The sequence below is a fragment of the Rhineura floridana genome, chromosome 5, assembly GCF_030035675.1.
Source record: "Rhineura floridana isolate rRhiFlo1 chromosome 5, rRhiFlo1.hap2, whole genome shotgun sequence".
Classification (NCBI taxonomy): domain Eukaryota; kingdom Metazoa; phylum Chordata; class Lepidosauria; order Squamata; family Rhineuridae; genus Rhineura; species Rhineura floridana.
Window position 1 is genome coordinate 75350184 of NC_084484.1, and position 24596 is coordinate 75374779.

At 41.4% G+C, this 24596-nt stretch overlaps 2 protein-coding genes across 4 annotated transcripts in view; one reads left to right on the plus strand and one right to left on the minus strand.

Annotated features, from left to right (window-relative positions):
- BMX (BMX non-receptor tyrosine kinase) overlaps positions 1-12521 on the plus strand; it is a 45621-nt gene extending 33100 nt beyond the window's left edge. The window contains exons 13-19 of the mRNA XM_061627173.1: positions 1569-1643; positions 1757-1928; positions 3392-3608; positions 4732-4796; positions 6996-7114; positions 10691-10848; positions 12424-12521. Of these exons, the coding sequence (XP_061483157.1) occupies positions 1569-1643; positions 1757-1928; positions 3392-3608; positions 4732-4796; positions 6996-7114; positions 10691-10848; positions 12424-12498 (881 nt within the window). The 3' untranslated portion in view covers positions 12499-12521. The remainder of the gene's footprint in view (positions 1-1568; positions 1644-1756; positions 1929-3391; positions 3609-4731; positions 4797-6995; positions 7115-10690; positions 10849-12423) is intronic.
- Positions 12522-12705: 184 nt separating this feature from the next.
- The window catches only part of ACE2 (angiotensin converting enzyme 2), a 42564-nt gene continuing 30673 nt past the window's right edge, over positions 12706-24596 (minus strand). For all 3 annotated transcript variants that reach the window (XM_061629430.1, XM_061629431.1, XM_061629432.1), the window contains 5 exons: positions 23416-23474; positions 19692-19792; positions 18307-18423; positions 15354-15548; positions 12706-14845 (listed from right to left, as the gene is read on the minus strand). In XM_061629430.1, the coding sequence (XP_061485414.1) occupies positions 14728-14845; positions 15354-15548; positions 18307-18423; positions 19692-19792; positions 23416-23474 (590 nt within the window). In that variant the 3' untranslated portion in view covers positions 12706-14727. The remainder of the gene's footprint in view (positions 14846-15353; positions 15549-18306; positions 18424-19691; positions 19793-23415; positions 23475-24596) is intronic.

A 24596-nucleotide genomic window follows, 5' to 3' on the forward strand; every position in this document is an offset into this window, starting at 1 on the left:
TTCTGTATCCCACAAAGACATCCGTCCCATTATTTTTCTATGTGAAGGAATGTTCTGCGTACACATGGACATTTTGTGTTAGGGCCTTGAGCATTTGCAGACCTAGTGCTAGGGTTGTTGTTGGGGTGTGGGGAGTATGATATTAAGGGCAATGTAATGGAATTTGTGCAGTAACATTTGGAAAATCCATGTTATTTTCCTACGTTAATTATTTAAATATTTTCTTTACCAAGAATAAGTTCCATTGAGTGCCTAGACATTTTTCTGGGGCAAATTGGACACTTGGGTTGTATTCAATGGTGGCTTTGCTCTAGTAGAAAGCAGTTCCACTTGTGCAAAGTGGGATACCCAGTTTTTGCCTACCCCCCACAATCCATTGCTGCCTATTGCACCCCTCCCCCCTCTACAAAGCTGCTTCAGAGGACTGGGAGGCCAGACCAGTATAGGATATACATCTTGGAAGACTGCAGAGGGAGGATTAGGATTAGGATGGAAGGATCTGTCAGTTTTACTACTCTCCATTTCTCATTTTTTCAATCTTAAATTCAGTTCTCCACATTTCTGCAGCAATTTGCAATGTAAAAATATCACAAAAATTCTTCAGCATTTTAGTGTGAATTTCTCCTAATAAACACATTTTTGTTAGCAGTTTTGACTCATGTACACATTTTTGCAAGCAATTTCCCCAAACAATGCATTTTATGTTATTTTCACTAATATATTCATTTTTATGAACACTTTCCCCTAATATATGCATTTTTTGTGAACCCTGGTTGGTTGGAGAACTGCATCACAAAATCTGGATAAGTGTGGATTTCAAAGGATAGCTGTCTGTTCACATATTATTTTAGAAAATGCAAATTTGGTAGATTGACCTTTAAATGCAAACTAGATCAAACTTTCACCCATCCCTGGAGAGGGTTCCATACCTTGTGCAAGGGCAAGTACTTTCCGCTAGCAGAAAACACCATTGGGCATAATCCATTTTGAAAGAGCTGATGAGGCCAGTTAGCATGCTGATGTCCCATTTGGTTAAACATGTCCCTAGGTATAGGACTATAGCCTTGAATAATATTTATTTATTATATTTTAGACCAACTGAAGTACTCAGGGTGGCATCTAAGGAATACAATGTACACTATCACAGAGCTATGGCCCACCAGCATCTAAGAACATAGGAAGGTGCCTTATACTGACTCAGACAATTGGTCCATCTAGCTCAGTACACTGACTGGCAGTGGTTTTCCAGGGTTTCAGGCATAGTATATTCCCAGCCCTCTCTAGAAATGCCAGGGGTTGAACCTGGGACCTGTAAAGCAGATGCTCTGCTACTGAATTAAAAAATAGATACACCTTTTAAGAGATGTTGAGAAGACATCAAGAGAGGACAGACATATTTCTGACAGGAGTTCCAAACTAGGGTGCCATAACCAAGAAGACCCTGTTTTGAGTTGCAGTGGAGTGTGCTGTGGCTATAGTGGAACTTTCAATAGGACCTCCCCAGCAGATCTTAAGACATGGCTTATTGACTAGACAAACTTACCTCACTTGGCAAACTTACCTTTTAGGTTTGGTTACACGGTTTCGACATGCAGTGTCTACAAAGGCAAACAAAGTTCCATCTACAGCATCTTTGGGAAATGGTATGGAAAAGCCTTTTTCAGCCTGCCAAGAAATTAGTAATAAATTTTCCAGGAAGCCCTTCCTCACCAGCAAAAAAAAGAAGAGCTAATAACAAATCTCTCTGTCTAACTAGGCCCCTGGGAGCTGAAGCGTGGAGATATTGTCTTGCAGAAGGAAATAGGGAGTGGTCAATTTGGAGTGGTGCAAGTGGGAAAATGGAAAGGAAAATACGATGTTGCTGTTAAAATGATCAAAGAAGGATCAATGTCTACAGATGAATTCATAGAAGAAGCTGAAACCATGATGTAAGCAACAGTTTTCCTTAAGTGACAATGCACATATATGCCTTCCCATACATTAGGATCTTCAGTAGAGGTCCTTTTAATAGCTGTCTCCACCATTGTCAGGGCCTTCTCAGGAGTGGCACCTATTCTCTCCAAATAATTCTGCCTGGTACCTAATTTGTTGTTGTTTTGGCACCAGGCAAAGATCTTTCTGTTTTTCCAAGCCTTTTAGCCTTCATGTTAGCCACACTTATTGTATTTATCTGACTTTTAAGATCTTGCTGCTATTTAGTTTTTGCCTTATATGGTTGTTCCACTTTGTATTATCTGTATTATAATAATTTGCCTATTTCCTTTTATGTAAACTGCCCTGAGAATTTTTGTTGAAGGGCAATATAAAATATTTGCAATAAATAAAGAAATGAAAGGCACAGGCAATATGGGACTCACTGGGAACAAAAACCTGGGTTTGAAGGTGGGAGTGTTTTTCAAGAACTTTTCCCATAATTTTTAATTACTTGACTTAAATATTTTCAAGGGGATGATTTAAACTTTTTGACAATTCTACATATAGAATATTGCAAAGTAAAACATAGCGAACAGCATCCATAAATTTCATGGAGTAATTTCAGTTGCAAGTAATCATAGTTAGGTTTTGTCTGCGCTATTAGGACCTTTAGTATTCCATTAATATGAAAATGCATTTCTTCAGTTATTTACAATATTGTTTGATTGGTGTTTGTGTGGAGGAGAAACATTTGTAATGTGAATGATCTAGGGATAGGGGAGAAATTCAAGTAGGTCACTTTTAAAGCAGAATTTATCTAATTTGCACTTTCTAAAACAATATGAAAACTGAAATATAGCCATCCTTGGAAATTTGCCCTTATCCACATTTCGCAATGCAGTTCTCCAACCAAGCAATGTTAAAAAAAATGCATATATTAAAGAAAGTGTGCATAAAATGAATTTAATAGTGAAAATAACATATAAAATGTGTTAAATTTGAATAAAGTTTGCAAAATGTGTATATTAGTCAAAACTGCATACAAAAATGTGTTTAGTAGGAGAAATTCACATTAAAATGCTGAAGAATTTTCATGAGGATTTTTAAAAAAAACACAAATTGCTACAGAAATTTGGAGAACTGAATTTAAAATTGGAAGAATGAGAAACTGAGAGAACTGAAACTGACAGATCCTTCCAATCCTAGAAGGATCATGTTGGCCAATATGGTCTTCCATTTACACTGCAATCCCTATTGCAGCAGTAGCCACTTGTCTGAAAACTTCTTCCACTATACTTTTGATCCATGCAGTTAACTGGTATTGCTCAATTATAAAACTATTAATTATTAAGTAATTATGTAATGTCCGAAGAACTGAGAATTATAAAATAATTGTGTGTGTGTGTGTGTGTGTCTGCACGAGTGCACACATGTATTGTTAATATATATAATTTTAGAATCCACCACTTCATTTTAGGAAACTTAATCATCGCAAACTTGTTAAACTGTATGGGGTATGCACAAAGACCTATCCCATCTATATAGTGGCTGAATACATGGCTAATGGCTGCTTGCTTAGTTACTTAAAAAGCCATGGGAAAGACCTGCGTCCGTTTCAACTTCTGGAGATGTGTTTCCATGTTTGTGAAGCAATGGCTTTCCTTGAAAAGCATCAGTTCATACACCGAGATTTGGTAAGTTTTGGTAAGCAGAACAGGTGATGGGTTGCTTTTTTTTAAATCATACCTGTGGCCAGAAATCCACAGCTGGCCCACTTGCTGTGTGTTCTGTTAGGCAGGATATCTCCAAGTAAATACATAATGACATGACAATCCGTAGCAAAGGATTGCTCCATCACACCAGGCTTGGGTGTATTGTAAATACTTTTCCCCACAGCTCTGATGTTCCAATGCAGCTTCAGAATTCTCATATCTATGTGGATCAATAAGGGGCTTCCATAACATTCTCTCTCTTCTTTAAATCCCTTGCCCTGTTTTTTTGTAGAAAGAGTGCTAGAAAAACCAGTTTATTTTGTCCTTCCTTCCTTCCTTCCTTCCTTCCTTCCTTCCTTCCTTCCTTCCTTCCTTCCTTCATGGCTTAGCATTACACAAACAAGCAGTCAGGAACTTTAGATTCAAGGGCTCAAGCCTTGGATTTTGTCCCTAGTTTGCAGGGCAAGTGTAAACAAAACAGCAAACTGTGGCTGGCCTCAGACCAGGACTCGAGGCAAGGAATCACAAGGAGGTTGGGAAAGAAGAGTGCATGAGCCTGATACTCCTGACTGCTCATTCACAAAATGCCAAACCATGATTTGACACTATGTCTGAACCATCCCAGACAGTCCTTCATGAATTATTTATGTACAGCTTCAGACTGAAATATCTAAGTGATGTACAGTAAGATCAACAAATGAGTGTGCAGTACACACTCCCATTTGTTTCTGTTTTGTACCAAATGCAACCATGGGGATACCACTAATTTGATCAGGGAACTGATGCAGTGATTGAGGGTGCCCTTTCTCCTGTGCCGCCCCCAATCTAAATCTCCCTAAATTATTTACTGTTGGTGGGGAAGACAAAAATATTTGTACCCCCCATACACAAAAGAACTCAGCCTCTTTGGGCCATTTAGATCAGAGCAATAGCACAGAAGAAAAAAATAAATCCCTCTTTTCCTTGTTCTCCCACTCCAATAAAAATGAGGCATCTGTGGTTGCTTTCAAATGGGGATGGGGGGCAGGATTCAGGAGATTCAGTCCACTGATCAGCAACACATCTGTTGAGGCTGTGACATGTATTTTTTGTGTTCTCTACAAAGGCTGCTAGGAATTGCCTGGTTGATGCTGACCTCACAGTGAAGGTGTCTGACTTTGGAATGACGAGGTAAGCTTCAGTCAGAAATGTTAGCAACAATGGAAATCTTAAAATCCTGATACATTAAAAAAAATCCTCACATATTAATGGGACGTCGAAAAATAGAACTTCCTTCTCTCCCCCTTCCCTTGCTTGTTGCAATGGTAAATACTGTACCTCACCTTGTGCCATCGGTGTAAGTTTTCCTGTAGAAATAAAAAGGTTTGACATCTTTTAAAGGCTTGAATACGTAGAGATCAAATACAAAATATTGGTTATTATAAAGAGAGTACAAGGCCTTGGCTATATCCTGCTGGGGCTTTGGGGCAATAGGGGAAGTGAGAATGATCATCAGAGCCTCGGGCAGGGCAGGTTCAATGGGGCCCTCCTGGCTAAGTTAGGGAAGATGCTGGCTCACCTCGTCGCCAAAGCCTTCTGAGGGTTTAAGAAGGTTGACAGGGACTTCCTGCCCAGGGTCCACGCCCCTTGGGAAAGCTGTAAGCAATCTTTACAGGGGCCCCCATAGCTTCTTCTGCAGCTGCATGCTCCTTCTGGGTTGTGCAGCAGGACTCTGATGCAGACTCTGCGGATGATAGGAAAGCCTCATTTTCAGGTCAGAGTGGTGTTGAAGGGGGTGATGAGAGCTGTCCCTCAAGTGGGGTGACTGGGGGGGTCATCTAAGCCCTCCTTTGGGCATCCTGAGGGAGGGGACATGACAGGTTAGACTTGAGCTTGCCCTTTGTTAAATTCAGGTCCCCGCTGTAATGAACTCGCTGGGCAACCAATCCCCGCACCTTGCAAAGCTAAGGTCATAAATCATAATCTGTCCATGGAAGTCACTTGAAGATGCTTCCATACAGTGATAGGTCCAGATGGCAGCCATATGTGAAGAAGCTTACATGTGGATTTCTGTGTCTTGTGAGGGGTCTACAGACCACCATTGGGCTTCCTCTTTGCGCCTTGTGATGGCATGTGGGCCAGTCCTTCATTACATAGTTTCGAAATGGGAATAATAATGTCTTGCCCTAGGGATGCTTGAGGAATTTGATCTTTGAAATCTTCTGAGCCACGCCTCTTAATTTCTCCAAATGTCGTGATGCAGTTGTTCTCAGCCATTTATTTTATGGTCTCTACTGTGAAATAGCTTTCTCTCCCTGAATATCATGATCCAGTTCTCCAAAGCTGGGGGCCGTCTCTTGGTGCACACACTGAAATTCACTCCTTCCCTTAAGACTTTAGGCTTAAGTGCTAGTGATGAGTGTGGCTGCTTTTATTTATTTATGCTGCTACCTGTGGCAGCAACAAGGCTCTGCTAGGCCTGGCTGTTTTTTTCTTTACTTCAAAAGGAACCTCAATATAGCTTCATAAAAACACAAGTCATTAGTGGCAGCCACCATATTTTCCTTTCCAAATGGGAGGAAACCACACTGCATCAAGATCATTTTGAGTTAAGAAACTGGTGGCCAGGCACCTGAGAGCGGACCTGCATTTCTGCCACCATCACTGCTATCGACAGCAGCAAAATATAATCTGTTAAAAAGAAGCTGCTTTCTCTACTGCTACTTAAAGTTAGGGGCCCTCTGCAATGTTCAGTGCATAACCCCACACCTCACTCCCAGTTCAGGGCAGAATTTGTTTCTCGCCTGCCTCCAGACAGATTGCCTGAACAATGTTTGGACAATCTTCATCTCGCTTCATGTATCAAATATATGGATTTAACTTCAAAAATACTAATACATATTTAAATGTACTATTTTGAGATAGATTCTTTTTAGAAAAATCTCAGATTAATGCAGAATTGGAATGAAATTATGAGGGACGCGGACCAGAAATTGATAGATTTGTCGAACCCTAGATTAGCCTCAAACTGTGGTTGTGTGAGGCTAATTAAGATCTGAGGAAGTCTGCATACTGAGATTATTTATAAGCATATTTTACAGTTGCCAGAAGACAGTTGCACATGTCCAGAACATTCCAATATGTCAAAACCAGTTTTTACAAAAGTCTGGTCTTTCGAGCCATTTGTGGCTCTTGCATTACAAGCATTGTAAAAGGTCTGCCTGGATAGATTGATGATTTGATAGCCAGTAATCTGAGATCAGTGTTACTGTCTGGTTATTTGGTAGACTTTACTTTTACTGTAGGCTTAATTCAGAAGTAATTTGGATAAATTCTTCATTTTGTCCTGTGGAACAGACTGTACCCTCAACAGTGAATGTTGTCTTGTAGATATGTGCTAGATGACCAGTATGTCAGTTCCATAGGAACGAAATTTCCAGTGAAGTGGTCGGCACCAGAGGTTTTTCATTACACCAAGTTCAGTAGCAAGTCTGATGTGTGGGCCTTTGGTGAGTATGTAACATCCCTCTTGAAAATGCTACGTAAAGCAAAACTTATATGTCATTTATCTGAATAACTACAACAAACAGGTGGAAGCAGTATGGTCAGAGGCATTATTCTTCTGAATACCAGTTGCTGGAAACCACAGGAGGGGAGAGTGCTCTTGAGCTCAGGTCCTGCTTGCAGACTTCCCATAGACTGCTGGTTGGCCACTCTGAGAGCAGGATGTTGGATTGGATGGGTTGTTAGCCTGATCCAGCACAGGATAGTTAATATGTTTATTACAAATAAAACTGTTCACAAACCTAAGTGAAAATAAATAAACAACATTTTTAGTACTACTAAACTACTGTCTTGGATGGCGTTGCACTCCCCCTGAAGGAGCAGGTTCGAAGCTTGGGGTTCTCCTAGAACCATCTCTGTCACTTGAGGCTCAGGTAGCCTCGGTGGCACAGAGTGCCTTCTACCAACTTCGGTTGGTGGCCTAGCTACGTCCCTATCTGGACAGGGATAACCTGGCTTCTGTTGTCCATGCTCTGGTAACCTCCAAATTAGATTACTGCAATGCACTCTACGTGGGGCTGCCTTTGAAGACGGTTTGGAAACTGCAGCTTGTGCAAAATGCAGTGGCCAGATTGGTAATAGGGACCAGATGGTCCAAACATATAAAACCGATTCTGGCCCACTTACATTGGCTGCCTGTATGTTTCCGAGCTCAATTCAAGGTGCTGGTTTTGACCTATAAAGCCTTACATGGCTTGGGACCGCAATACCTGATGGAACGCCTCTCCCGATACGAACCCACCCATACACTACGTTCAAGATCAAAGGCCCTTCTCTGGGTGCCTACTCCAAGGGAAGCTCGGAGGGTGGCAACAAGGGAGAGGGCCTTCTCAGTGGTGGCCCCCAAATTATGGAATGATCTCTTTGACGAGGTGCACCTGGCACCAACACTGTTATCCTTTCAGCGCCAGGTCAAGACTTTCCTCTTCTCCCAGGCATTTTAGCATGTGTTTTAAATTGTTTTTATATTGTTTTAAATTTTAAAATTGTGTTTGAAATTGTTTTTAAAATATGTGTTTTAAATTGTATATTTGTTTTAATGTTTTTGATTGCTGTAAACCGCCCAGAGAGCTTTGGCTATGGGGCGGTATACAAGTGCAATAAATAAATAAATAAATACTTAATTAGTAGAGTTAATACAGTTTTGTGAACAGAGGCATACTACTAATAGTTCTGGTCTCAAAGTATATGTTGTGCTTTGCCATATTAATAAATGTTGTGATTTTTTTAAAAAATCTCTAACAAAATTAATATACCACTGGATTGTAAAAAACCTCTAATTGGTTTACAAATAAATTAAAATTATTGATAAAACAGTTAAAAACAAGTAATTAAAACATTTTAAAACAATTAAAATAGCAACAGACTAAAAACTAAAACACATCAGCATCTATGTGTCTGGATAGGCTTGCCTAAACAAACAAACAAAAAATTAAGCAGGGACCAAAAAACACACACTGAAGGCGCATACCTAATGTCAGTAAGCAGGCACTTCCAAAGAGTTGGTGCTGCCACAGTAAAAGAATGGTTTCTTACAAGTGCGGAATGAGTATCATCCGGTACGTGTAACAGTGCCAGTTCTATAGATTGAAGTACTAGAGTGGACACATATGGGGAAGGCAGTCCCGCAGGTAAATTGGTCCCAAGCTATTAAGGGCTTTGCGTACCAATAGTAACACCTTAAAGTTGGCCCAGTAACAAATTGGTGACCAGTTCAGATCCCTGAGCAGAAGTATTATATGCTGACAGGGTCTCACTCCTATCAGGAATCTGGCTGCAGCATTTTGTGCTAACTGAGGTTTCCAGGTCAAGTGCAAGGGAAGCCCCACATAGGGTGCATAATCCAATCTTGAAGTCACCAGTGCCTGAATTACTGTGGTCAGGATCTCCCAGTCCAGGAACAGATGTAGTTGTCTTACCAGACACGGTGATAAAAGGCACTTCTAGCCACTGAGACTACCTGGGCGTCCAGTGACAGAGGTAGATCCAGAAACCCTCCAGACTGTGTATCTGCTCCTTCAGGAAGAGTACAACCCAATCCAGGGCTGGCAATTGACCAGTTTCTTGGAGATGGGAACCACTCCCCGCAGTGCCTCCATCTTGCCAGGATTCAAACTCAGCTTATTTTCCTTCATCCATCCCACCACCGCATCCAGGTACTGGTCCAGGGCTTGCACAGCCTCTCCTGATTCAGATGTTATGGAAAATAGAGGTGCCACAAAACTGTAATGACCGCTGCCAGTGGCTTCATATAGATATTATATAGCACTGGGGATAAGGTGGTGCCTTGCGGCACCTCACAGCACAGCTGCCAGGGTGCCGAAAGACCATCACCCAAGGCTGCTTTCTGGACTTGGTCCTGTAGGTAGGACTGGAACCACTGTAGCACAGTGCCCCCAGTTCCCATTCCACGGAGCCAGTCCAGGAGGATACCGTGGTTAATTATATCAAAAGCCACTGAGAGATCGAGAAGCAGGAGCAAGGTCGCACTCCCCCTGTCCCACTCTGTGTAAAAGTTATCCAAGAAGGCTTGGATATGCTGAGATCCATCAACACCCTTTATGGCCACTCATACTAAAATTTATTTTGTAATGTATTGTTTGTTTTTTCACGGCCCGGGCCCTCCAAGGTCTGGGCCGTCCAGAGGACTGGGCCCCAGGGCTTTTGCCCCTCCTGCCCCCCCTTTCCTCAGCCCTGGTAGGAACTAGCACAAGGATGTTCTTGTGTCTCAGTCACTGGTTTGCATATTGTGCCACATCTCTACTGATCTTGTCTATTTGGACTGCGGCTTTCTCACATGCACTTTTTAAGAATTCCTTACACTTACAACATCCTCCATTTGGAGGTAGAAAATGTGGCTGGAAGAGAAGTGGCTTGGTGGCACTAAAATGCACGACAGAGCGAGAACAGATTAGACAGAGTTAAATTTTTGAGGGGATGGGGGTTTAAAACAACTGCAGCAACAGAGGCAGTTCAGTTTAGACCTGTGTTTTGTCATGTTTTTGCATATGAAATAGCTTTGAGATATTTGATGGGAAGTGATTTATAAATTAAATGGAATTAAAGAAAGACAGAAATAGATGCCTTCTTCAAAGATGGGTGCTTGTATATACAGAGATAACTATCATACCAATAAGGGGAGTTCCTGGGTGTTGTTTTTGGGTGGGATTCAAATCACATACCAGCATTTTCAGATTCCACGACTGAAGTTGATTTGGTGCAACAAATCTTCTTGTTTCTCCACAAAAGAGGGCATATTGTGCTAGGGAAAGTGCACTTGAAAGTGTGGGATAACAATTGCTGGATGCAACCTCATCTAAACTCCCCACAAACAAATCAGAATGAACCATCAGTAAATAGCCGATGTTGTCTAGCATCCCTGCAAACTTTGTGCAAACAAAATCGGGATGAATGCTCAATAAACAGGTTGTCTGGAAGCAACCAAATTAAAAAATATGTCCTTGTATTTTTATGTGCCATTGTAACATATTGTTTTTCCACACTGTCGGATGTATCTACAGGAATTTTAATGTGGGAGGTATTCACTTTGGGGAAGCAACCCTATGAGCAGTATGATAATATGCAAGTGATTGAAAAAGTTTGCCATGGTTATCGGCTTTATCGTCCACAGTTGGCTTCTCAGGCTGTCTATCAAGTAATATACAGCTGCTGGCATGAGGTATGTGGACTAGTTGACTTGAGGCTAAAAATGATTCCTCACCTCCACTTCTGCTCTGCTATTGCTGCCTTTTTCAGATGTAGGCCTCAAATGTCCATAGAACTTCCCTTGTCACTAAAGGCTTACTCACTCATTTCAGCGGAGAGAGCAACTCCACACATGCACAGAGTTTGTCCTTCCATTGTTGTTTTGTGAGAAGACTGGGTATGTAGATGTTCCATGTCTGTGCAGTGTTTTGGACTGAGGTATTTGACCTGCAAGAAAGTACATCAGCATAGAATCTGAAAGGAAATCTATACTGATTATAGTTTTAATAAAACAATTTTGTGTCAAAGGAAGTGCTTAAATGAATAACAGAACCATGAACGTTCCTGGAAACCTTTTTTTAAAAAAGCTAGCTTCTTTTACTTTTTAAATGGGGAGGCTGTGTGAATGAGGAAAATAAAGCTATAGTTTGGGTTTGGTGACACGTCAATTTTTACCAAAGCTGCTTAAAGGAAGATGTTGGTATGGAACAACTTTTTCCTTACAGCTTCTGTGGTACTTAAGGCCTTGATCTAGCACTGATAGCTTGATACAAACATGAGAGCAGAAAATCCTGGAGGCTCCATTTCCCTCCATTTCCCTGATTCCCCAAGTTTGGCTACAAAAAAGTAAACAAAGGGAGGAATGGACCATCAGTGCATCACTAGCTATCTTTTCACATTTGACCCCGGTTTCTTTTTGTAAGGATTTAACACTGTTCCAATAGTATGTGTGTATGTGGTACTACCATAGGCACTATTTGTAGGTGCCGATTAGCAAACAATACTTTTTTATGGCACCTATAATATATTAGGTACTGCTATACAAAATGGTCACATTTGTGGTGGGCATGGGAGATAGGCCATTTTTTCAGTGTTAGAATCCGTGCTTACATACAAAATGTCCCAGGTTCAACTTGGGTACCCCCAGGTTTTGGGATTGAGAAAGACCTCTGCCTCAGACTTTGGGGAACTTGTCCCAGTCAGCACAGACAACACCAGGCTGGATGGATCGATGTTCCAATTATGAGCAGGGGAACATAGTCTGCTCACGGAGTAGCTTATTTGACAATAGCATCCAAAGATAAAGCAAGAAATAATTTGTGAATGGCATTCCACAGTTCTATGTTATAGCAAAGAATAGAATATTCCACACCAATTAAATTACCTACTAGTCCAGGCCTTGACATGGGTAGAGGCCTTGTGGTCCCCCAAGGGGGTGTGGCCTATAGGGCAGTGACATGAAGCAAGGGTTGTGGTGCCCCACCTGTGGAACTCCCTCCTGTTGGACCTCTGGTTGTCCTCCAAATTGTTTTCTTTCAAGTGAAAGCCTAAGTCATGTTTGTTTGTCTAGGGCTTTGGCACATAGCTGGAGGGGAGTCTCTTAGTTCAATTTCTGCTGTTTGCTGCACTGTATTTTATTGTATATTGGTTTTAATTCTTGCTTTTATGTGTTTTGTAATCATTTGCTATGTTGAACTTCTTTGGGCATATTATTGTTAAGAACCTATCAATGGCAAGCACAGAATTTGTTGATTTCTCTTTTTCATAGTTTCCTGAAAAACGTCCCACGTTTCGCCATCTGCTTTCTCTCATTGAACCACACATAGAAGGTGACAAACTTTGAAGAACAGTCCAGCCTAAGCAATACCCCCTTTTCCCCCTCTGTGAGCTCGTAAGCTAGTGCCATCGAAAAAATCTGGTTTGGAATTTTTTGCAAAAATGTGTGATTAAACAAGTGAAGTGGCTAAAATATTAATAAAAGAAATGACAGAAAAAACACACATTGTGTTTATTTAAATATTGGTGGGTTGTTTATCTTCTTCAGATTACAACATGGTTATCATGGTTATCAGTACCAAAGGCTGCAGAGGATTTTATCAGGAGGTAAAATGTAGCCTGCATAAGGCAGTAGTATTCATTTAATAACTTTTAATATCAAACTACTGCTGATGACTGTATTACTCCTACTCTATACAATTTTGAAATTGTTATCTCAATAGTCCTTGAAACATCCTGATAGGTGTTCTTTTATAAACATTATGTTTTAAAAAAAAGGAATTATTTGGATTTTTTAAAAACCCTTACCTTTGGGGGTTTTTTAAACACCCAAATATCTGCAGCTGTGGATATCAGAATAAAAGTACAATTCTTATAATTGGTAAATTTAAAAAAAGAGTCATCAGAAGTGTTTCAAAGTTTATGTACAGCTAAATCCATTGACCTTAGGTCTGTTTGCTTTTCATTATTAAAGGGCATTTCGGGCTTGCTGTCCACTTGAATGTGTTACATAGAATGATCATTTGCAACAACAAAAGGATTTTTTTTTCTTGTAAACATCAGTTTCTGGTTCATATACAAAAAATTGGTGAAGACTGTTGAAAACAAGACTAGAATAGAGATATAAATTAAATGTATATGAATGAATGGCAGGTTGTTCAAAATATTTCAAGACATTTTCATTGTTAGCATTTTTGTAAGTGGCACCCATATCCAGGAGTGTTCCTTAATGAGGCAAATAGCAGCGTGGGGTGAGGAGTGGGGAGATTATCGGGAAAACAGCATAGGCCAGTGCCACTGTTCTGATCTAAAGTGGGCAACCCACAACTGTGTTTTCTCCAAAAGATATTTGAAGAGACAGGATGTCTAATTAGAGAACCATCTGGGAGTATGGCTGTGGGAATATAGGATTGTAGTGTGTGCACGCTAGGGCTGTGCTCTGTATTTGGCCAAAGCTTGAGCCCTGAGCTGAATCAGACCTCTTTGGAGGCTTTTGAGCCTCGGCTGAGTCAGGTTCAGATAGTCCCAGATTGCTGCGGGTTAGGTACGGCATTCCTAAGGGATCCGGGTCTATTGGGGTGGGGTGTGGGGATGCGAACGGCAACATCCAATGCCAGGCACCAGCCTCTGTAGATTGGAAGGTGCAGAGTGGCAACTGGGGAGCCCCCTAACTGATACCAACCTCTTACGTGGCTCTTTGACAGTTGGCTTCAATGATGCCCTCCCTTCAAAGCTGGTGTGTGAAAGAAGAGGCTGGCATTGGCAGGCCTGGCCTTGACTCCACCCGCTCAGGCTCTCGCAGGATCACCCAAGATTGCTAGCAATCCCATGAGAGCAAGCACAGGCGGGAGGATGAATCTCCCTCCCATTACTCTGGGGACCACACACCACCTCGCACCAGGCACAAAGCAGTTCTTGCACGGTGCTGGTTGTACCTGCCTGCTGTTGGTGGGGGTGGTAGAAGGAGACGTAGCATCTCCTTCCTCTCCAACCATATTTTTAATTTTAAAAACCTCTTTGCCCTGCCCCCAAATAACTTCAGGGATGGATCTGGGCCAGGATGGATGTCCCATCTTCGGGACTGGACAGATTGGCCCTCCTTGAGAAAAACTGAGGCCATGGGGAAGATCAGGAGGGCTATGCACACCCCTAGTGCATGCTCTGCTGAATCAGAAATCCTGTACTGCATTGTTTCTGCAGCTGGATTTTCTTGGAGCAGGAACAACATGTGCAGTGCTAAATTGATGGCTGTTATAAACTTTGATGATGCCTATTGCTTATTTGGAGGATGGAGGGGATTGAATCCTTCACTTGTCCGTTGGGCATAGAAGGGTGGGTCTTTGGTTCATGACTTCTTTGCTAAAAACTGGTGATTGTTCTGACTACAAATTAACACCATGAATTCTGCAGTAGGTGCCCAGATGCCTGTATACTGCCATTCTCTGGCCATCTACTCCTGTATGCACAGAGACTTTAGTTTTAACATCTTCTGAATTAATATGATTCCTGTGTCATATCATTGCCACTGGCACACAATGATAAATAAGAGACATCAATGGGGTTTTTTTGTTTGTCTTTAGAATGTTGTTGAGATATCTTCATCATACAGAAATGTTGGGTTGTTTTCTCCACTGTCTACATATGGATTGACTGTAGCAGTTTGGACTAATTCATCTGCTGCTGCTCTTCTTTTCCTGTGCATTAAAAATAAAGAAATTGATGTCTGGATTTTTAACTGTAAAAGCATGAACACATGAACACATAGCAAAGGAAAAACTGTTTTTCTCTAGTAATGTTATACTTAATGAGTTGTATATACACTGGCAAATACATAAATTCAGTGTGGCTGACTGATTTCACCAGCAGCACTGTTCAGTGCACTGAATGGTATTGTGGAGAAGCAGTATGTGCAAAGAACTGAAAACAACCGAATTTTCAGTTTGCAATGTGGCAGAATCAAATCAAATCTTGGTTGCCTTATATTTTGTCATCTCTTACACTGGGGGGGGGTTGAGGTGTCCTCCAGATATTGTGGACTACAACTCCCATTAGTCGCAGCCAGTATAGCCAATGTTCAGGAATTATAGTAGTCCAGCTACATCTAAAAGGCACAACAAGGGATACCCTTTTCTTAAACTGATGCAGAACAGACTCATTTTGGAGAGTGTAAAAGGTATGCACTGCCCATAAAATGTCACTTACTTTATTCGGTCTCTCTGCCCTGTGATGATCAACACAATGGCTCCAACCACTACAAGACCAATTATTACTCCAAACACTATAAGCCACACAGTGACTGGGGATTCATAAGGTGGTGCCAATGTCGGAGGAACACCAACAAATTCCAGAGTTTGGTCATTCAGTTTGAAAGCTTCATTGATGCGTCCTCGAGACATCCTGCCAACAAAGGGAAAATCAAATTTCAGCATAAACAAGGATTCCACTTATAAATATCTCCTGCATTTCTACTAAAATGTTTAATAGTATTCTATTCAGTGATGCTGGTGTGATGTAAGAAAGCACACATCATGTAAAAAAAGGAAAGCTGAAAAATATCTTGGCTGCATTATTTACGTGCTTTCTGTAAAATTCTTATCTGTTCTCTTTTGTTTCTCAAGTTGTCTGCTATTTCTCTACTTTCAACTATTTTATTTAGTTAAATCATGGTCTCACATTATGTCTGAATCCAACTGAACCCACAAACCATGGTTTGTTTGGGGCTGCCAGTCCAGGATTTGAAATCACATTTGGAAGCTGATTTACCAATCAAAGTTTGCCATTACTGCTAAACCTGACAAACCAGTTAGGGCCATCACTTCACCTCAAGAGCCTGCTATATCATGCAGACAGGAGCAAACTTGGGAACTTAAAATATGAAGCAAAGTGCTGAACAGATGGGAAACAAAGCAAACAAATGTATCTAAACCATGGATTGTTTGTTGTATATCTGGCAGGTGTAGGGAACCTTTTCTCGTTTGGGGGCCAGATCTTAGTCTCCCCATTCCTGGTGGGTCCAATTTGACAGGTTGGTGGGATCACCCACCTATCAATCACCTGGCATCATAATGATGTCAGGTGTTTGAAAGCCCCTTGTAAGCAGCTCTGCACTGGTCCTTAAACCTTGAAAATTGGAGGCTTAAAAAGCAGCACAGGACTATTTACAAAGAGGTTTGAAACAGCCCTGTGCTGCTTTTTTAATCTCTGAGTTTTAGAGGTTCAAAGAGCAGCGCTGGGAGGGAGAAGTAGTTTCCATTGAATAGAAACCACTTCCCTCTCCTTGAGCAAGGCATGCTCCCACTGCCCGTTAGCTGATGGGCCCTTATCCTTCTTCACCTCTTTTCCCCCTTGTCCAGGTGGTGGTGGTGCTGCTGGCTGGTGCTGACCCATGACAGGGCCTTCTCCGCAGCAGTTCCCCATTTGTGGAATGCCTTCCCCGGTGAGGTGTGTCTCTTTTAACATTCAGAAGGAATTTTAAAACATTCCTGTTAACCTAGGCATTTGATAGCTGAAATATACTGTTCCCAGCAACCTTCAAATTATTAGTTTCTAGAGTATGTAGCTGTTTTTAGATGTTCTTAATTGCTTTTAATACATTTTTATTTTAATTGTATTGCTTTCACTACTTTGTTGTTTTATGCCCTGGCTACTTTAGGAAGAAAGGTGGGAGAGAAAAATCTAATACATACTGGCTTTGTAGCATCTTGAAAATTCACTACAAATATATAATTTTCATGAACACTAGCCACCCCAAAGTTACGTAAGTCACCAATGATTCTGTCTGAAGCTGTTAAAAAGAAAAAGTAAAAAGTACAAGCTCTTAGTAGAAGGGGGGCAGAATTTGCATAGAATTTTAGGAATTCCGGCGTATAAGACGACTGGGCGTATAAGACGACCCCCAACTTTTCCAGTTAAAATATAGAGTTTGGGATATACTCGCCGTATAAGACTACCCCTGCTTATGACATGCAAGCGATGTACCTTACCGGCGATTGGCTGGTTGTTGTATACAAAGCCTATCGTGCGAAGGCAAGAATGTCTTTGAAGTCAAGACTAGGGGCTTCAGGCCCCTCCCACTCTCCAGTTCATTCTTGCCTTCGTACGAACAAGATTGAGATCCTATAGCGTAGCTTAGCTAAGTTTTCTGTGTTTTTTGTTGCTGTATTTGTTTGACAGAGTGTGGAGGTTTTGTGACTGTGTGTTTACCAAGTGTTCCCTTCCCTCTGTCTTGTATCTAACGTCGTGTTTTCCATTCCTGGGGAGTTCCCTTGGGGGGGGTTCCCTGTTGCCCGGGCCGTTGATTTTCCCAGCCTTTCATCCAACGGCCATCAGAGGGACCGCGGCTGCGATTCTCTCTATTCCCAGCGGGAGCTTGCGGCTGCAGCTCCCTTCGTTATTTCCGTCCCGTTCCTGGCCGTTTGAGTCTCCCCCGTCCCGGAAATATTTCATTGAGAGTCTGCGGCTGCAGCTCTCTCTCTCCCTTTGCGGCTTTTATCTCGGACTGCCTTGAGCCTCGCTGCCTGACAGTTTCGCGCCACAACGGTCCCTGCATACGGCGGCTGCGGCTGCCTCCTCCTGCTTCCTTAGCGGCGGCGGCTTTTTTGCCTTTTTTACCTAGCCCCTTTATTGATTTTCTGCGCCGCGACCTTGCTTATCGGCCCCGCGGCTGCAGCACAAGCGGCTCTACCCCCGCCCGCCATTGCCGCTTCGTTATTGTCCGCCATTTTTTGACTTAATTTTCCCGCTCTTTTTCAGCACCCGGCATATAAGACGACCCCCGACTTTTGAGAAGATTTTCCTGGGTTAAAAAGTCATCTTATACGCCGGAATATACGGTATTCAACCAGCTAGCAATTTGTTAACAATGACTACATACTGCCGATTTCAGTGTGAGAAATTAAAACACAAACTTACGTCTTCCACTGCAATCAATTGGTATTCACAGTGCTTGCCAGCTGAATCATTCATGTCCCTAGCCTAGTTACCCTCAGGTATTTGTGTACAGGATTGAAGCCTAAGTATACTTAGAAGCCAGGCAGAAATTACAAGTCCTTCCCCTCCCTCCCTCCCCAGATCTCGAATATGTTAGCTTCTTCACTCACACACATAATTCTTCCACCTCACTTGCATGCTAACTCCTTGGAATGCAAAATTTCACCTGATTGCATCTTCCACTTCAGATAAGGGAACCAAATCCGTGACATTATCAGGCATGCTGACAGTAAAAATGAAAGAGATCCTTGCTGTCTCATCACTTACATGGATATCAGTTGATCTGATAGGGGGAAAATGTCTTTACTACAATGATAATAATAATAATAAATTTTATTTCTGAGTCGCCTATCTGGCCGAGTCAATGGCCACTCTAGGCGACATACATAAATAGAATGAATACAACATATACAAGGAGTACATGAGGTTAAAACCATACAGATGAAAATATTTCCAAATGCACTATCAGAGATTTCCATATTTGTCACTGAAATATACACTTTGAGCAAATTGATTAACAGATAGTTTCATATACACAGACAAAGTTGTTCAATTAGCTATCAACCCAAACTTTCATATCCCATCTGAGAAGAACTCAATTTGATTCCAATTATACATTGGGCATTAGTTCTTAGAGAGACTAAAGTCACTGGCTTAATACTTTTATTGCATATGGCAAAATGAAGTACAAAATCTGTGCAGTACTTTAAACATGTAAACAGTGCACTGGCCTGCATGCAGCAAATCAACATGCAGCAAATGTGATGGTGCTCTCCTAGGCACATAGGAAGCTGCCTTATACCAAGTCAGACCATTGGTTCATCTAGTTTAGTCTTGTCTACATCAGGGGTGGCTAACCTTTTTTGGCCCAAGGGCCACACTCATCCTTGCCCAGACCTCTGGGGCCACATGCTAGTGGTGCCTATAGCCACTCCAAATTCTCACACAGACTCACAGCCATGCAAATGAACTGAAAAGAAGGGGTTATCTCCTAATCAAATTATCAATGACTAGGGAGAGACTGATTTACACCGTGACTACCTTAATTTTTCTTTTGGCTGCCACCACCAAACTCAGTGGGGTTTTGAGGGATGGGCAGAAAAAATTGCTTTGGAGTTAGCCACACCTAGTCTATAATGACTGACAATGGCTGTCCAGGATTTCAGACAGGAGTCTTTCCCAGCCCTAACCGGAGATGCCAAGGATCAAACCTGAGATTTTGCTTACAAAGTATGAGCTATGGCCCTTTCCCTTTGTGCTGGCACAGGAGCACTAAAAAATTCACAGAATTTTCTCCATCTCAGCTTCTAAAGAGGATCACACAGTGCCACATGGGCAGCTACACTGTTGAGCAGTGGCGTGGAGAAGAGGTGCCCACCTAGATGGGCTTCCTTTTAGGTAAATTATTCATATTACAAGAGTACTGAAGTATGCATTTTCCTATTTTGAAAAATGGATACTGTAACATTATTGTAGAAAAGATTCTGGAACTCTCTCAGGTGCTGCACAACAATCTCTCACAGCGAAAGCTAAATGAAGAAAGCCACTTACCGAAAAGCTACTGTTTCATTCTTGACCTGCAAAAAGTACTTCCTCATGGCATAGGCGATGGTTGACTTGAATAAATACATTTCATTGTTATCCCATTTGTACTGCAAAGTCAAATTGACAGTGCAATTGAGTTAGGTTCTTAGGTTAATCACCTAGCAGTGCTTTTAAAATCGATGGCCTATATAGGGCATAACATTAGCATGATTGATGTGTAGTATGATTTCAGTTAAGAAATCAAACACATGATTGATTTCACATGTCATGTAGGGAAATAGATAAATGCTAAAATGAACAGCTGGAAACAATCACATTTCTGTTTGTATTCTCATGTGATTGTATGTATAAAATTTGTTTGAATGTTTGTAAATTCATATGTGTTTTCATGCCAAATATAGTTTTGAGACCACTGAGGAAGACCAAGGTCAAAACACATTTGGGTTCTGTTGGTATTTTGTGATGGGTTATAATTGTTCATATTGTTGCTATCTTGTTTTATTTGAATGTTTTCGTTTGAATTTTTATGTTTTTCAAATAAGTTGGTACATATTGTTTGCTTTTAATTGTCATTAGATTCCATATAAAACTGATTCATATATTAGATTTGTTTATACTAGTTGGTAAGAGTCTGGTTTTTGATCCCAGGTGTGTTTTTTTTAATCACACGTTTTCATGCGAACCTACTCTATTTGCACTTCCTGAACCAAAATGGAAACCAAAGCAAAACTATCCTTTGAAATACACACTTCTAATTTTGTGACTCAGCTCTCCAACCAAGAAATGTGTACTAGGGGAAAGTGTGCACAAAAATGCATATATTAGTGATAATAGTGTACAGAATAGGGGGAAATGTTTGCAAAAATGCATTATTGGGCAATATAAGCGCAGAGAAACATATATTAGAAGAAAGTCAAAAATGCATATACATTTTCATGAGGACTTTTAAAAAAATGTATATATTTTTTCATGAGGGTTTTTTTTAAAAAAAAGAATTGCAAACTGATGTGGAAATTGAGTGAACTGAACTTAAGACTGGAAAAATGAGGAAATGAGAGAAACTGAAGCTGACAGATATGTCCATCTCTAATCTAGCCCCCATCACACTGTAAATAGGCTGGTATCCTGCTAGGTGCTTCAGAGCTCATCCCCAGTCCTGACCTTCAGAATTCAGACCTGTGGTTATATAGTGCATACCTGTTTCTGAGACTGGAAACAAAAATTATAGAGGTAGAAGTTGGAGGCACTCCTTTTATACTCATAGATACATTTGAAGCAGAGTTATTATTAGGGTCATGCTGGCCATGTAGAAAATCAAGAGGAAAAGGAGATGAAGCAAGAATTGTTTTCTCCACTAGCTGGCACTATTCATTCATCTCTGCACACTGTTTTTGGCACTTCTTCACTGTTTCTGTTCTAAATTGTATTGCTTTAACGTTTTGATAATAGAGCTTGAGATCATATTTGCCATTCGTATGGCTTGTGTGTAATTTCCATTGTTACTAGGGATATCGATGTTATGATCATTTTACATCTGTTTTCCTCAACTTGGGCCTTCATTGAGCAACCTCCTAATGGTATGGAATTGGTGCAAGAATGCGGAGCCTGCAGCCCTCCAGATGTTGTTGGATCCCAGCTCCCATGAGCCCCAGACAGCATGAGCAGTGGTCATGGAAGGGGTGTGGGATCCACCAACATCTGGAGGGCCACAGCCTCCCTACACTTGGGAGAGTGGGATGTTCTCAGTGGTTCTCAGCCTGGCTCCAATTGGGGTTTGCTTTCTTCCTTCACCTCCTTCAACAGAGGTGGGGATACGTCTTCCTGTCAAGGGCCACATTCCTTTGGGAGTAATTGTTGGGGGCTGCATGCCACTGGGTGGGTGGGGCCAGAGGTGATGGTGGGCAGGCTTTGCAGGATTGCATAGCTTTCTCTCTATTTTCCAATCTCCCTCTTTCTCTGTGTTCTTCCCCACCATCTCTATCCATTTCAGCTTTCCCACTCCTTGCTAGAGTTCTGAACCAATAGCTTGCAGAGGGCTTCCTCCCCCCTCCCCCCTTCCATTGCACCAAATGTTTCAGCTTTCCTCCAGTTTTTATCTTCTGTCCTTCTGCTCTCCTTCAAGGCTCACCCACCCACATGAAATCGGTCCAAGAGCTGCAAGTAGTCCTTGGGTTCCCCACCCTTGGCCACCACCAGCTAGCTAGAATATATATTCATTCTAAATGAAAGGGATTTGAACATATGCTTAATCCTCTGATTGACACTACAATGGGCCTTAAAAATGCTTAATTCTGAAGCATGCCCTTATTTATAGGGGCCCGTTCACATGGTGACTTACTGTAAGATTGATGCTACTTGCATCCTCGTTTAATTCACATGTTTCACTTGATGTTGAAGGCAAAGAGAAGCTAGGATGCAGGTTTTCCCTTTAAATCCGCATTAAACCAATCCAGGGATAATGCAAAAAGTGAAGGAAAAACCGTCTCCGCTTCTCAGTATTAGTCCATGTAGGTGCTTTACTTCAATGTATTTTGCTGGGCAGGTGGATCCTCGCTTTCAGATACTCCCCTTTCTCTGCCCACTAAACTTTCCATGGATTTTATTTTATTTCCGGTGGCTTAATCAGTCACTTCCGCCTCCCTCTCCTACACTGGAGTTTGCTATAGCCTTCCTTCCCCTCCCCCAATCAGTTTTGTGTCAATTGCACCCGGAGGCTCTGGGCTTCATCTGGGAGAGGTGTGCAATTGACATGAAGAAACAATGAAACTGACAAAGAAAACCATCTCCCTCCCCCCTCTAATCAGTATCATATCAATTGCAACCTGACCTCTGTGTTTCAGCCCATGCAATTGACAAGAGGAAACAATGAAACTGACAAAGAGAACCATCTCCCTCCCCCCTCTAATCAGTATCATATCAATTGCATCCCAGCTGCCGGCTTCAGCAGGGAGAGGCATGCAATTGACAAGAAACACTGACAAAAAAACCCTTCCGTTTCTCTGTTAGCAATAGTGATATACCAGAGGGAGTAAACATGTAAATTTGGGGCGGGGCACAAAACAGTGACACCAGTCCTTCCCAGAGAAATGCTGACTAGTGTGAACGGAAAACAGTGGATTTGAAGGTAGGAACTGTGAACCTTGCAAATCTATTGCGATGGCAAAAGCTGCATCTTTACTATGTCTTTCAGCTCCCATGTGAACAAGCCCTAAGACTCTCAGCTCACTGAGCTTACACTTGCTGAAATTTTCTTTTCTACATAACTATGAAAGGTACAGGATCCCTATTCTGTTCTGCATTTGGCCACGCTAAGACTGGTCAATGGCACATAGATTAGTGAGGAAGCATAAAGCGATCAAAGCTGATCAGAACTTGCAGTATTAGAAAGGCCAACAAATAAGAAAAACTGGAAACATGCAGATTGATTTAGATGTCCATGCTTATGATCCAGGCTGCAATCCTATGCCCATTTTGCTAGGAGTTAGCCCCACTATGTTCAGGGTTTCTTCATACCAGAGCTTGGAAAAGTTACTTTTTTGAACTAAAACTCCCATCAGCCCAATCCAGTGGCCATGCTGGCTGGGGCTGATGGGAGTTGTAGTTCAAAAAAGTAACTTTTCCAAGCTCTGTTTCATACTAAACGTGCATAGGATCACACTGCTAAGGTAGATATTTTCATGTTATTTTAGAATATAACATTGAAAAATCATTCTTAAGTGAATCTACTCACTGAATTGCTTCCGAGTGCTGTTTTCAGGCTGATCCTCACTTTAATTGCATTGTCAGAATCTGGATTTTAAAAAGAAAAGAAATAAGGCTTGACCCAGAATTCCAAGCTCATTCCCATAACATACTGCATAGCTAACACTAAAAGACAAGCACTGTCAGTATTTTGATAGCCTATGTCCAATGACAACGTATCATTATTATAGTGAGGTGGTTGTGTGTTTGGTTCTAGTTGTGGATGACTGATGTATGTCTTGCCACTGGTTTATACTTCATCCATCACCAATGACCATATGGTGGGGTATAAAGATATTGTAGCCTATCCTATGATATCTATCCTATCAATAGATAGGTATGTCAGATATCTTTGTGTGACCTGACCATATGTTCTCACCACTTCTGAGCACATGTTTGGCTTGGGTTTTAGAGTGGTTCTGTTAATGCTCCATCTCGATCACTGAGATTCTCTAATGGGACACTTCTGGTGGTCCCACACAGCCATGAAGTTCAGTTGACTTTTACTAGGGGACTGAGCATTTAGTGTAGCAGGCCCTGCCCTGTGGAACTCCTTGCCCAAGGTGATTTGACAGAAATCATCCCTGCATTATTTTTAGACATCTTTTGAAAATTGTATTATTCAGACAGACCTTTGAAATATACATTTCTTTTTACCAGCTAGTATCTATTGATGTTTTCAATGATGTTTGTATTAATCTTATTGTAATGTATTTTTATGTTGTATACTGCCTTGCTATCTATTTATGAAAGTGTGGTCTATAAATATTTAAATAAAGAAATACAATATACTGTATAAATGATGATTGCCTGCTCCTGGCTATCCCAAAGGCTTCAGAAGAAGGAGAGATCAAGGAATCGATGATGACTACTGATGTACTTGGCTCTTCCTACTTTATGGTGAACTATAATATGTATATTTCATGTTTGGCTTGTTCTGTTGTAGTTGCTCATCTTTAGGATCTCTGTTCTTAACTTTTCTGTGTGATTGTTGTAGTTCTGGTATTAAGCTGCAAAATTTCATAGAGTGTGAAACTATAGAAAATTGTATACCACAATTTCCTAGCCTTTGGGGCAATGGAATTAGCCTCAGTCTATCCTTGAAAATGTTATTATTCCTAACTCAAATTGCTGGTGGAATTGCTGCTTTTCTCAGTGCTTTCCCTGGGA